Source organism: Pecten maximus, chromosome 6 (genome assembly GCF_902652985.1).
Source record: "Pecten maximus chromosome 6, xPecMax1.1, whole genome shotgun sequence".
Taxonomy (NCBI): domain Eukaryota; kingdom Metazoa; phylum Mollusca; class Bivalvia; order Pectinida; family Pectinidae; genus Pecten; species Pecten maximus.
The window spans coordinates 39,135,030-39,147,497 of record NC_047020.1 but is presented as its reverse complement, the minus strand read 5'-3'; the positions used below and the strand labels follow the sequence as shown (position 1 = coordinate 39,147,497).

Below are 12,468 nucleotides of genomic sequence, written 5' to 3'. Positions count from 1 at the left end.
AAAACTCTGTACCTTAGTCCAGTGGTCAGTCCATGTGCAGTGGTCAGTTGTGTCACCTGGTGTGTATAATCTAAACAGCCGGTAAGTTTTAGACATGTCCAGTAGGTGTGGTCCGAGAGATGACCCCAGGCAGATTGTACAAGTTAAATGTGACTATACACATACAAACACACCCTTCAATATACCGCTTCACACACATATAGGCCCTGACACACAAACACACTTACCACACAAATTAACCAGCATCATCCAACATTGCATGACGTAAGTGTGTTTTTTTTTCTTCAGTCCAAGCTGGAGATTTTCACCTCGTACTGGTTCACAGTCGTTTTCATTCTGACAGTAAAATCACTCCCGACTTTAATTTTGAAGCTACTGCAGCTGGCATTCCATCAAAGGCCGTCCCCCTCCCCCTCAATCATGCACACACGCACACAAGTGATGCTGTTCCGTCAATAGTGGCCCTACCCGCCAGACCACTCCCTGTCTACGCCCCGCGGTATCGAGTTACTGGTTTACGTCAGTCCCAACAGTATGAGCTGGTACACTGACCTCCATCACACCGCTCTTTATCAGCTATCCTACAACCTTTGTACTGACAATACGGCACACACAGCAGGCTTGTACTTTATATAAGTGGGTATGATATAGGTGTAAATATCAAATGCTTTAATTTCATTCATCCCACTCTATACTTCCCCTTAGCCTTCCTCTCTTCTTGTCTGTTGTCAGGTCTATTTATCCGTGATTTCTCTTTTCTTCACTTCCCCTTCATATCTGCGCAAATAAATATTTGTATACCTGTCCCTTTTCCATTCCTTCTAATTTCATTTTCCTCAATATCACTTCCCTGCACCTCCTCCCTTCACTTATGCCACTCCTTACCCCTCCAACTTCACTTCTGCCCTTCTTTGCCCCCACCTTCTTCACCTCTGCCCCTCCTTGCCCCTTCCTTCTTCACCTAAGCACCACCTTGCTCTTCCCTTCTTCAATTTTGCCCTTCCTTGACCCACCTTTCTTCACCTTTGCTCCTCCTTGCCCCTTCCTTCTTCACTTGTGCCCATCCTTGCCCCTGTCTTCTTCACCTCTGCCCCTCCTTGCCCCTGTCTTCTTCACCTCTGCCCCTCCTAGCACCTCTGCCCTTCCTTGCCCCGACTTTCTTCACCTCTGCCCCTCCTTGCCCCTCCCAAGTAGAGATTAACACTAGAACAGTTTTGTCACTCACTTGCCCCTCATCTTATCCCCAGTATAGACTACCCCTCAAACTGTTTCGCCCCTCACCTCCTCCCCAGTAAAGATCAACCCTTACACAGTTTCACCCCCTCTTGCCCCTCACCTTCTCCCTTGTAGAGACTACCCTGTGAACAGTTTTGCCCCTCACTTCCTCCCTAATAGAGATTAGCCCGAACACAGTTTCACCCCCACTTGCCCCTCACCTATACCCTAGGAAAAACTAACCCTAGGACAGTTTCACCCCCACTTGCCCCTCACCTATACCCTAGGAAAAACTAACCCTAGGACAGTTTCACCCCCACTTGCCCTCACCTATACCCCACGAAAAACTAACCCCAGGACAGTTTCACCCCTACTTGCCCCTCACCTATGCCCCAGTAAAAACTAACCCTACAACAGTCTTGCCCTAAACCCTAGAACAGTTTTGCCCTAAACCTTAGAACAGTTTTGCCCTAAACCCTAGAACAGTCTTGCCCTAAACCTTAGAACAGTTTTGCCCTAAACCCTAGAACAGTCTTGCCCTAAACCTTAGAACAGTTTTGCCCTAAACCCTAGAACAGTCTTGCCCTAACCCTAGAACAGTCTTGCCCTAACCCTAGAACAGTCTTGCCCTAAACCTTAGAACAGTTTTGCCCTAAACCCTAGAACAGTTTTGCCCTAAACCTTAGAACAGTCTTGCCCTAAATCTAGAGAGTATGTACTTTACTTGTCAACAGCACAGTGTTTTCGGCCAGTACATGGTAATTGTGAGCAATGAGCAATGGACAGTTTCTCATCATAAACCTGTGAGGGCCTGCACAGCTCCCAGCCTGTCAGCTTTTTTACAGTATAAATCACTGCCTTGTTTGGTCCGTGGTGTTGGAGAGCCGGTCTCTCCTAGTGACAGCACCATCCATTACTGACGGATGCCTTGGGGGTTAGATGTGGGTGTGTCACTGTGGCTACCGGCCAGCCAGTATTGATCACTGCCACACCTGAGCATCCTAATTAGAACTTTAAACATCTATCAAAACACTGTACACAGGTTTACAGGCACAAAGTCCAAAAGCTTTGATTACAGTAATTTCGGACTTAATCAAGTATACCTAGAATCTACTGCATGCCCTCAGAGATGCAGACATGGTTCAGCGTACCACAAACAAAAGGTTAGCGTTTATAACAGTCGGTGTTGTTTATCTGTGATCTGTGAAGAGTTCAGCTGAGCCTGATTGATTCTACTCCCACACTACAATCAACCGCGGAATTACCGACCAGCCTGGAACAGCACAACTTAACAAAACTATTTCAACGACAAACCAAAAACGGACAGAAAATATTTTCATTGACATGACGTCACAAACTGCGTCAGTATCAACCATGTTGACATTTAAGTTCCACATTTAGCCTTTCAATGATCGGTTTTCTGAGCCACGATTTGGATTTACCACATTCATATTAACAACTAGAGATGCTACAATGATGAACCAGTAATATTTGTGCTGAATCCAAAATATGATGATTATGACAAAACTACACAGGCCAGAAAAAGTGCTGAACCAAGAATCACAACATCACTGTGAAGACAATGGAGCACTTAACATATTACAATTCGTACAGGATTCTCTTACAAAGAACAATACAATATATCAACAATTTATTATTGTTTCTAACTGCAAGCAAACCCCAGTGTAATTTGAGAGCTTAATTCATTAGATTTCAAAGCAAATCTGTATCAAAAGCCAAAGACCACATGCAGTTTGCAGAAACACTTGTTTTACTAAGTTGTAAGTATTGATTATTTGATTTTCATTTTATTTCTACAACACAACACTGTAACAATCAATTACCTGGCTTCTGTTTATCACAGGAAAATAGACCGACAACCTCCGTAATAAGAAACCTCGCTCTAATGACCATTTCACTCCGCAGAGAACAGTTATAAATCTCCTTAAAGTGACAACCTCTAATCAAGACCTTTAACATTCTGATAACTTTCTGACAGACATTAACTATCTGTTAAGGTTGTCCAACTGGACTACCAATTGAACTGGACCACTTGTCCATGGATTTCTGGAAACATCCCCCATTCTGGTATGTGGTATTGTACTTCCCTAAACCATACAACAGGCAAACATTGATGGGATAACAGGGGCCACACCTTCACCTGTATAGGGCCCTAGGGAGACAGTAGGGGCCACACCTTCACCTGTATAGGGCCCTAGGGAGACAGAAGGGGCCACACCTTTACCTGTATAGGTCCTCAGGGAGACAGTAGGGGCCACACCTTTACCTGTATATGTCCCCAGGGAGACAGTAGGGGCCACACCTTTACCTGTATAGGTCCCCAGGGAGACAGTAGGGGCCACACCTTTACCGGTATATGTCCCCAGGGAGACAGCAGGGGGTCACACCTTTACCTGTATAGGTCCCCAGGGAGACAGCAGGGGCCACACCTTTACCTGTATAGGTCCCCAGGGAGACAGCAGGGGCCACACCTTTACCTGTATAGTTCCTCAGGGAGACAGGAGGGGCCACACCTTTACCTGTATAGGTCCCCAGGGAGACAGCAGGGGCCACACCTTTACCTGTATATGTCCCTAGGGAGACAGTAGGGGCCACACCTTCACCTGTATAGGTCCCCAGGGAGACAGCAGGGGTCACACCTTTACCTGTATAGATCCCCAGGGAGACAGTAGGGCCCACACCTTTACCTGTATAGGTCCCCAGGGAGACAGTAGGGGTCACACCTTTACCTGTATAGGTCGCCAGGGAGACAGCAGGGGCCAAACCTTTACCTGTATATGTCCCCAGGGAGACAGCAGGGGCCACACCTTTACCTGTATAGGTCCCCAGGGAGACAGCAGGGGCCACACCTTTACCTGTATAGGTCCCTAGGGAGACAGTAGGGGCCACACCTTTACCTGTATATGTCCCCAGGGAGACAGCAGGGGCCACACCTTTACCTGTATAGGTCCCCAGGGAGACAGCAGGGGCCACACCTTTACCTGTATAGGTCCCTAGGGAGACAGTAGGGGTCACACCTTTACCTGTATAGGTCACTAGGGAGACAGTAGGGGGCCACACCTTTACCTGTATAGGTCCCATTAGAGACAGAAGGGGCCACACCTTTACCTGTATAGGTCCCCAGGGAGACAGCAAGGGCCACACCTTTACCTGTATAGGTGCCCAGGGAGACAGTAGGGGCCACACCTTTACCTGTATAGGTCCCCAGGGAGACAGCAGGGGCCACACCTTTACCTGATAAGTCCCCAGGGAGACAGGAGGGGCCACACCTTTACCTGATAAGTCCCCAGGGAGACAGGAGGGGCCATACACTTACCTGTATAATTTCAGGTCAGAAATATATAAAATTTACAAACAAAACATACAAGATTTCATTTGAAGTGTTGAGAACAATGATCCCTAATGAAGCTATATAACCAATGTCAGGATGTAAATTCACATCACCCCGAGTGTACAGACTGCTAACCTTTGACCATGGTAGGACATGCCAGTGAGCCAAGGCCGGATCACAATATCCTAGGAGGGACGTCTCCGACATGGCCAACAGCTGTTTCCACTTCAGCGTCAGGTCACTATCCAAGACCGTGTTTTCATAAACTTCTCAAAATATGATAACACCAAACCATGTTCCTCTTAGTGATGTTAAACACCACACCTTTCCGAGTAAGACCCACGGGTAAATGTTCTCAATGTCATAAAAAAAATATTTATCACGCCATGTGGAAAATCAGAAAAATATCACAAGTATCCTTTGACAGACAGTAAAATGTGTCCTTCACATACCCGATGAACTTGGAATTATGAAGGGTGCAACCGTGCGGCCCTGCCCTTAGGGAGTGGGTTATATACCCGCAGCCTCCATTACGGCACTGCCATTGGCTAGCCCGCTTAGACATGCTGGAGACACGAGTTGGATAATATTTTCACTTTCAAACATCCCTTGTTCATCAAACAACCACTTAAGTAAACTGATAATCTTGCCAGATTACAGATGACAGGGGCTGCTATTCCTGGGTCCTAAGACAAACCAAATGAGACTGTTTACCTGGTGTTTACCTGGGGAGCCAGGGTCAGCTCAGCCATGCTACCTGTACCAGGTGAGGTGGGAATCCCTGACGTACCTGGCCTTTTCCTGGCCTCTACCTGGGACTCACCTGGATGGCTAACGGACATGAAAGTAAATCCTACGAATGTGATGGAGAGAGATAGCGGGACCACACCTTAATTGTTTGCTTATTTTATCTAATCGCTTGCTGTAGCCTTCCGTGGACAGACCGGTACACTTCCGAAGTCCTATCATTTATGCTAATCTGGCTATATATAAATATATTTTTTATCACATATAAGTAAACCGAATCTAACTGTTTGCTTCAATTAATCATGAAAGCTTTTAACTTTAAAACTTTGCCATATTGTAAATAAAAGCTCGGATATGACACAGCAGTGCGTTCAATACCAAGTTACGGTTTCCATGACGATGAAATACACTTATTTTGTAGACCCGCCCAAGCCGTCGTGGACAAAAGAAATGGATATTCTCTGAATGTTGGAGTCAGAACATGCATTCAGCTTTTATAATCTGTGATCTTAACATGTTATTTACCCATTTAAATTCAGCAACTAAATAATAACAATGCTTCTGCAATTAGTTGGCAGAAACGATAACAATAAAGATATTTTTTGGTCTAAATATTGAATTTCAACAACAATAGCAATAATGTCACAGATACATTCTCAGTTATATAAGAATCCTTCTTTGGTTACACACAGTAACCATGTTACAATATCTTCTATTGTGAGGACAATCATAATACTGTAAATACACACATTTTAGTGGTAATCTTATTTTTGTGAGGACAATCATAATACCGTAAATGCATACTTTTTAGTGGCAATCTTATTTTTGTGAGGACAATTATAATACCGTAAACATACATATTAGTGGTTATCTTATTTTGTGAGGACAATCATAAACACACATTTTAGTGGTAATCTTATTTTTGTGAGGACAATCATAATACCGTAAACACACACATTTTAGTGGTAATCTTATTTCTGTAAGGACAATCATAATACAGTAAACACACATTTTAGTGGTTATCTTATTTTTGTGAGGACAATCATAATACTGTAAACACACACATTTCAGTGGTAATCTTATTTTCATGCTTTTTGCGCTTGAAGCATTACGCTAAATTATGATTGTGATATACATATATATCTATACAGTATACACTGTTTCTTATAAAATAATTTTCGCATACCAATTCATCAATGTAACCAAGCTGTTAAAATTCGGAAACGGGCTAAAATTTGAGAGCATTAAACAAAGCATGTTCACTGCAGTCAAATTAATTTTGCTCCAACATTTTTCTCTTTTTTCTTTTGGCAAAGTGTTTTGATATCGGTATTAATTTGTTCTGATCATATGAATTGACCAAAACCATTTAAGATTTCTCTATATCTTAACACTCCCCGAAGCCACCACACAAGCATGTCATCCCCGGGGCTAAACATATGGTACAGACCTACAACTGACCTTTGACCTCTACACCTTGGGGACCAAAATGCCAATGCAGCATGTTACCAGGAATTTGATTTGACATCAGGAAAACCTTTGACCACTGTCCACCTATAGGTGATGACCTCCAGGATCATTCAATCAGGAAGGTCATATGTCTGTCTCAAAAACCAGAACTTAAGTCAATGGCTTTAATTAATACTAATTAGTACTTATTAATAATATCCCTCGCTATCAATATTTGCAATATACCATTGTTTTGAAAAATGTTACCATTGCATTTGATTTGCTTTCCCACAAAACTTTTTTCTATCAATTTCTCATTTTTGACAAATCAAAAGTTCCATTGGTCCTTCCAGATAGTAAAAGGTTTGGAAACAACTAATGTGCCAAATTATATAGACATCCACTAGTTACACTTGACTAAGTTTGAATAAAACTGTCTACTCAAGTACTAATGTACTAAAGGCCTTTGATCATATGCAAAAACCTGTGTGAAGATGTTACCAGGTAACCATGGCAACAAATATTCCACGAAGTGTATGCACATCAATAAATAGTCCTAAATATTCATATCAAGTTTTATTGAAATTGGTTAAGGGGAGTAGTCTGAACAAGATCAGTCCAATCATTATAATTAGTCACCTTTTGGTTACCATGGCAACCAAATCATGTTTCATATTTTAAAATTTGGTATATACCATAGAACCATTGTATTTGCCATCTCTCAAATACCTCATATACCAATTTTCAGCTTAAATGGACAAATCTTACTTTTGACCAATCAGAAGCCTCCATATTTATTTCCATAGCAACAAATTTGGAAACAGCTTGTGTGTGTCTAAATGTAGACTTTCATTAGTTACACCATTTCACAGAGTTTGAACAAAACTGATCCAGCTAATGAGCTATGGGACTTAATACAAAAACCTGTGTATACTGGACCAAGTTACCATGGCAACCAGAATTTCCACACAAATAACCACTACATGTACATCTACATATGGCTCTGAACAATCCTGTGCAGTATTTAGCTTCACTGAAAACAGTTTACATGTTTAAGAGCAGTTGTCCGAACAACACACGCCCTTACTTCATTGCATAGGGTATGATAAATTTGACTCGCAGGAATTTCAGTATAACAATATTGAAACCTTAAACCAGGATTTTAATTTAATCTAATTTATTCACACCAACAATGACTCAACAACTTTAAACTAAACTGAAGAAACCTGGCGCTTTATTATATAAGTACAGCAGTTACTATCTTTTTGAAAGTTAATGCCGAGTATTACAGAGAAAATTGAAAAGTTATTGTTAGTGTGAATGCATTTGATTAAAAAAGAATAATCTTTAATTACATCTCTCCTGTCCTACTGTAGTCTTTAAGCAAACTCAACATTTTCTATGAAAAAATTCCGTATTTTTTCCAATAACAACTAAACCAACCACCACGTTACTCACTTTTTTACCCTTATGACCTTGACAATGTGATGTAACACTTAAGTACAAGCAATATTTTGTAAAATCACTAATTCTCAAAATTCACCTATATATGACATTTCTATCCAAAAAATCTCTTTTTCTGAAAATGTGGAAAGAGAAACCAACCCAGGTTTAGTTGCAAAAACATATTAATTGAGAAACTTTACAACAAAACTTGAATGTCCATGGAGATTCCCAGCATCCCTAATTGTCAGAGTCACTGGACCATAAATTTCGGATGATATTCTATAAATGAAGGATGTGTTGAGATGTCAACTATGTGATTTAAATGTATACCAAGATTGCTTAAAGTTAGAACTGGGTCTAAAAGGAAAAATTTCATTTTAAAATTGAAATGTTGACGAAATCAAAGTGTAAAAACATGATGTCCCTAACATCACTGACAAGTCCTAGAAGGACGAAACAGTCGTATGGTGTACCTAACATCACTGACAAGCCCAGAAGGACGAAACAGTCGTATGGTGTCCCTAACATCACTGACGAGTCCTAGAATGATGTAACAACTGTATGATGTCCCTAATATCACTGACGAGTCCCAGAAGGACGAAACAGTCGTATGGTGTCCCTAACATCACTGACGAGTCCCAGAAGGACGAAACAGTCGTATGGTGTCCCTAACATCACTGACGAGTCGTAGAAGGACGAAACAGCTGTATGATGTCCCTAACATCACTGACGAGTCCTAGAAGGACGAAACAGCTGTATGATGTCCCTAACATCACTGACAAGTCCTAGAAGGACAAAACAGCTGTATGATGTCCCTAACATCACTGACAAGTCCTAGAAGGACAAAACAGCTGTATGATGTCCCTAACATCACTGACAAGTCCTAGAAGGACGAAACAGTCGTATGGTGTCCCTAACATCACCCACGAGTCCTAGAAGGACAAAACAGCTGTATGATGTCCCTAACATCACTGACAAGTCTATATGATGCAGTTAAATTCCATTTTGGCTTTATTCTATCTAACTCTCCATTTGTATTGAAGGGTGTTAATATCTGGTGTGTTTTTTATACAATCTCCTGAATCACCAGTATATAATGTGAAAGGTAGCATACCACCTTAACTCTACTCACAGGAAAAATAAATATATTCACCTAGCAACCAACAGCGATAGGTGACAGCTGGCTCATGGGAGATAATCAAAGCTTTAAAGTAAAATCCTCATGGCCAATCCCCACTGGTGGTGTCTGACATCCAAACAAATTTGTAACCATGTAAGTATACATGTAAGTCAACAAAATTATTGCGGTAAAATATGAGAATTTTGAGGCATGTATATACACAAGACACTCCTATGTTGTCGAAACCACATCCAGTTTCGTGAGCCAACTCACCTAGCTAAGCAACAGCGATGATATAGGACCAGGTCAGACATGATGAGTAGAGCTCTGATATATATATATGGATAAAGGCTCTTTAGGCCGCAAATACTTAAAAGGAATCAAAGTCGCTTGTTGTGAGTCACAAACAGTATATATCATTATACTCTACAACAGCAGAGATCTCAGGGACCTGTATATACCCCACAACAGTAATGGTCCAAGGAATCTGTATATGTCCATTCTACAGATGATAAATCTGTATGGAAAACCAGAAAATTATCAAACGACGCAATACCTATATGTCTTATCAAGGTTTTGAAATAAAAGGTTTTAAAAATTTTAAATCTGAAAAAAAAATAAAAAAACAAAATGAGACTAAATTGAAACTAAAAAAAAAAAACATTTCCCAGAACAATTTATTAAGAAGAAATTATTTTCAAGCCTACAGCAGCTTTGTGGAATAGTAAGGTAGCTCACCATTGGTCCAGACAAATCCCAGAGTAACTTGACCCCCCTATAAACTCCATATATCACTCACTACCTGCAGAGGGGTAGAGGGAAATTAAAAACACATCATGTGAAAATGTTCACACATATATCAGCTCTTCTAGAGCAGCTATGATTTAGTATAACATAAAGATGTCTCAAAAGTACATAAAGGGAAAATTCAAGATAGGAATTAATAAAAACTTTTTTTTTGCATGCAATATTGCGTATTTTGTATCTCATGATAAATATAACCGACATCTACAGTGCAACCTGTCTATTCCGACACCCTGTATTATGTGTATCGGTCATATCAGACAGGATGTTGGTAGCTTAACAGTGAAACATGTCTATTCTGATACCCTGTGATATAAATATCGGTCATATTAGATATGATGTTGGTAAACCTGTCTAATCCGACACCCTGTGATATACATATTGGTTATATTAGACATGATGTTGGTAAACCTGTCTAATCCGACACCCTGTGATATACATATTGGTTATATTAGACATGATGTTGGTTAACCTGTCTAATCAGACACCCTGTGATATACATATTGGTCATATCAGATATGATGTTGGTAAACCTGTCTAATCCGACATCCTGTGGTATACATATTGGTCATATTAGACATGATGTTGGTAAACCTGTCTAATCCGACATCCTGTGATATACATATCCGTCATATTAGATATGATGTTGGTAAACCTGTCTAATCCGACACCCTGTGGTATACATATTGGTCATATTAGACATGATGTTGGTAAACCTGTCTAATCCGACACCCGGTGATATACATATTGTCATATTAGACATGATGTTGGTAAACCTGTCTAATCCGACACCCTGTGGTATAAATATTGGTCATAGTAGACAGGATGTTGGTAAACCTGTCTAATCCGACATCCTGTGGTATTAATATTGGTCATATTAGACAGGATGTTGGTAAACCTGTCTAACCCGACACCCTGTGATATAAATATTGGTCATAGTAGACAGGACGTTGGTAAACCTGTCTAACCCGACACCCTGTGATATACATATTGGTCATATTAGACAAGATGTTGGTAAACCTGTCTAATCCGACACCCTGTGGTATAAACATTGGTTATATTAGACATGATGTTGGTAAACCTGTCTAACCCGACACCCTGTGATATACATATTGGTCATATTAGACATGATGTTGGTTAACCTGTCTAATCCGACACCCTGTGGTATCAATATTGGTCATATTAGACATGATGTTGGTTAACCTGTCTAATCCGACACCCTGTGGTATCAATATTGGTCATAGTAGACAGGATGTTGGTAAACCTGTCTAATCCGACATCCTGTGGTATTAATATTGGTCATATTAGACAGGATGTTGGTAAACCTGTCTAACCCGACACCCTGTGATATAAATATTGGTCATAGTAGACAGGACGTTGGTAAACCTGTCTAACCCGACACCCTGTGATATACATATCGGTCATATTAGATATGATGTTGGTAAACCTGTCTAATCTGACATCCTGTGATATACATATTGGTCATATTAGACAAGATGTTGGTAAACCTGTCTAATCCGACACCCTGTGGTATAAACATTGGTTATATTAGACATGATGTTGGTAAACCTGTCTAACCCGACACCCTGTGATATACATATTGGTCATATTAGACATGATGTTGGTTAACCTGTCTAATCCGACACCCTGTGGTATCAATATTGGTCATATTAGACATGATGTTGGTTAACCTGTCTAATCCGACACCCTGTGGTATCAATATTGGTCATAGTAGACAGGATGTTTGTATGAACATATATAGAGAATATTGAATGGTTTCCTGTTTAACATATATTACACAAGAATGACAGAATATCAATATTTTCACGAGTGCGAAGCATGAGTGAAAAATATACAAATATTCTGTCAACTTGACAGCACCATTTTGAAAGGACTGATCAACGCAATTTAAGATTTATTAGTTGATAAATTTCTATATTTCACTGGTAAATATGCAATAAAGGGAATTCTACACCTGTAGCACGGATTCCTCCTGATGATCACACCATGATGACTAGAAGTGTCATAATTAAGGCTGTAAATGTGTGTTTTATTTCCACACCAGTTAACAGTACAACTTTGGCCCATCATTGCTTATGATTTACAAAATCAGTTAAGATGATGGTTATATGGACTCAACTGGCAAACCTTGGAAAACTTATCACGAACAGATTCTAAATAGTCTGACTTTTAATAATCATTTTCCATTTTAAGCTTACTATCAGTTAAAAAATATAAAATATCCCTAATTTATGTTCATTGAAAAACTGCACGTCGCAAAAATAGCAGTAAACAGTGAAAAGGCATATCTTGATGAGAAACATTCATTTGCCCC

At 40.4% G+C, this 12,468-nt stretch overlaps 1 protein-coding gene across 7 annotated transcripts in view; it reads right to left on the bottom strand.

Annotated features, from left to right (window-relative positions):
* The window catches only part of LOC117329745 (Krueppel-like factor 3), a 65,920-nt gene that overhangs the window by 30,509 nt on the left and 22,943 nt on the right, over window positions 1-12,468 (bottom strand). Inside the window, exon 1 of one of the 7 annotated variants that reach the window (XM_033887864.1) lies at window positions 9,363-9,498. The exons of 3 other annotated variants lie outside the window; for them this stretch is intronic. Coding sequence is in view for 2 of the 4 variants with exons in the window: in XM_033887859.1 (XP_033743750.1) it covers window positions 13-96 (84 nt within the window). In the remaining 2 variants the exon portion in view is untranslated. 3 more of the 7 variants (XM_033887860.1, XM_033887863.1, XM_033887859.1) reach the window with 3 other exon arrangements.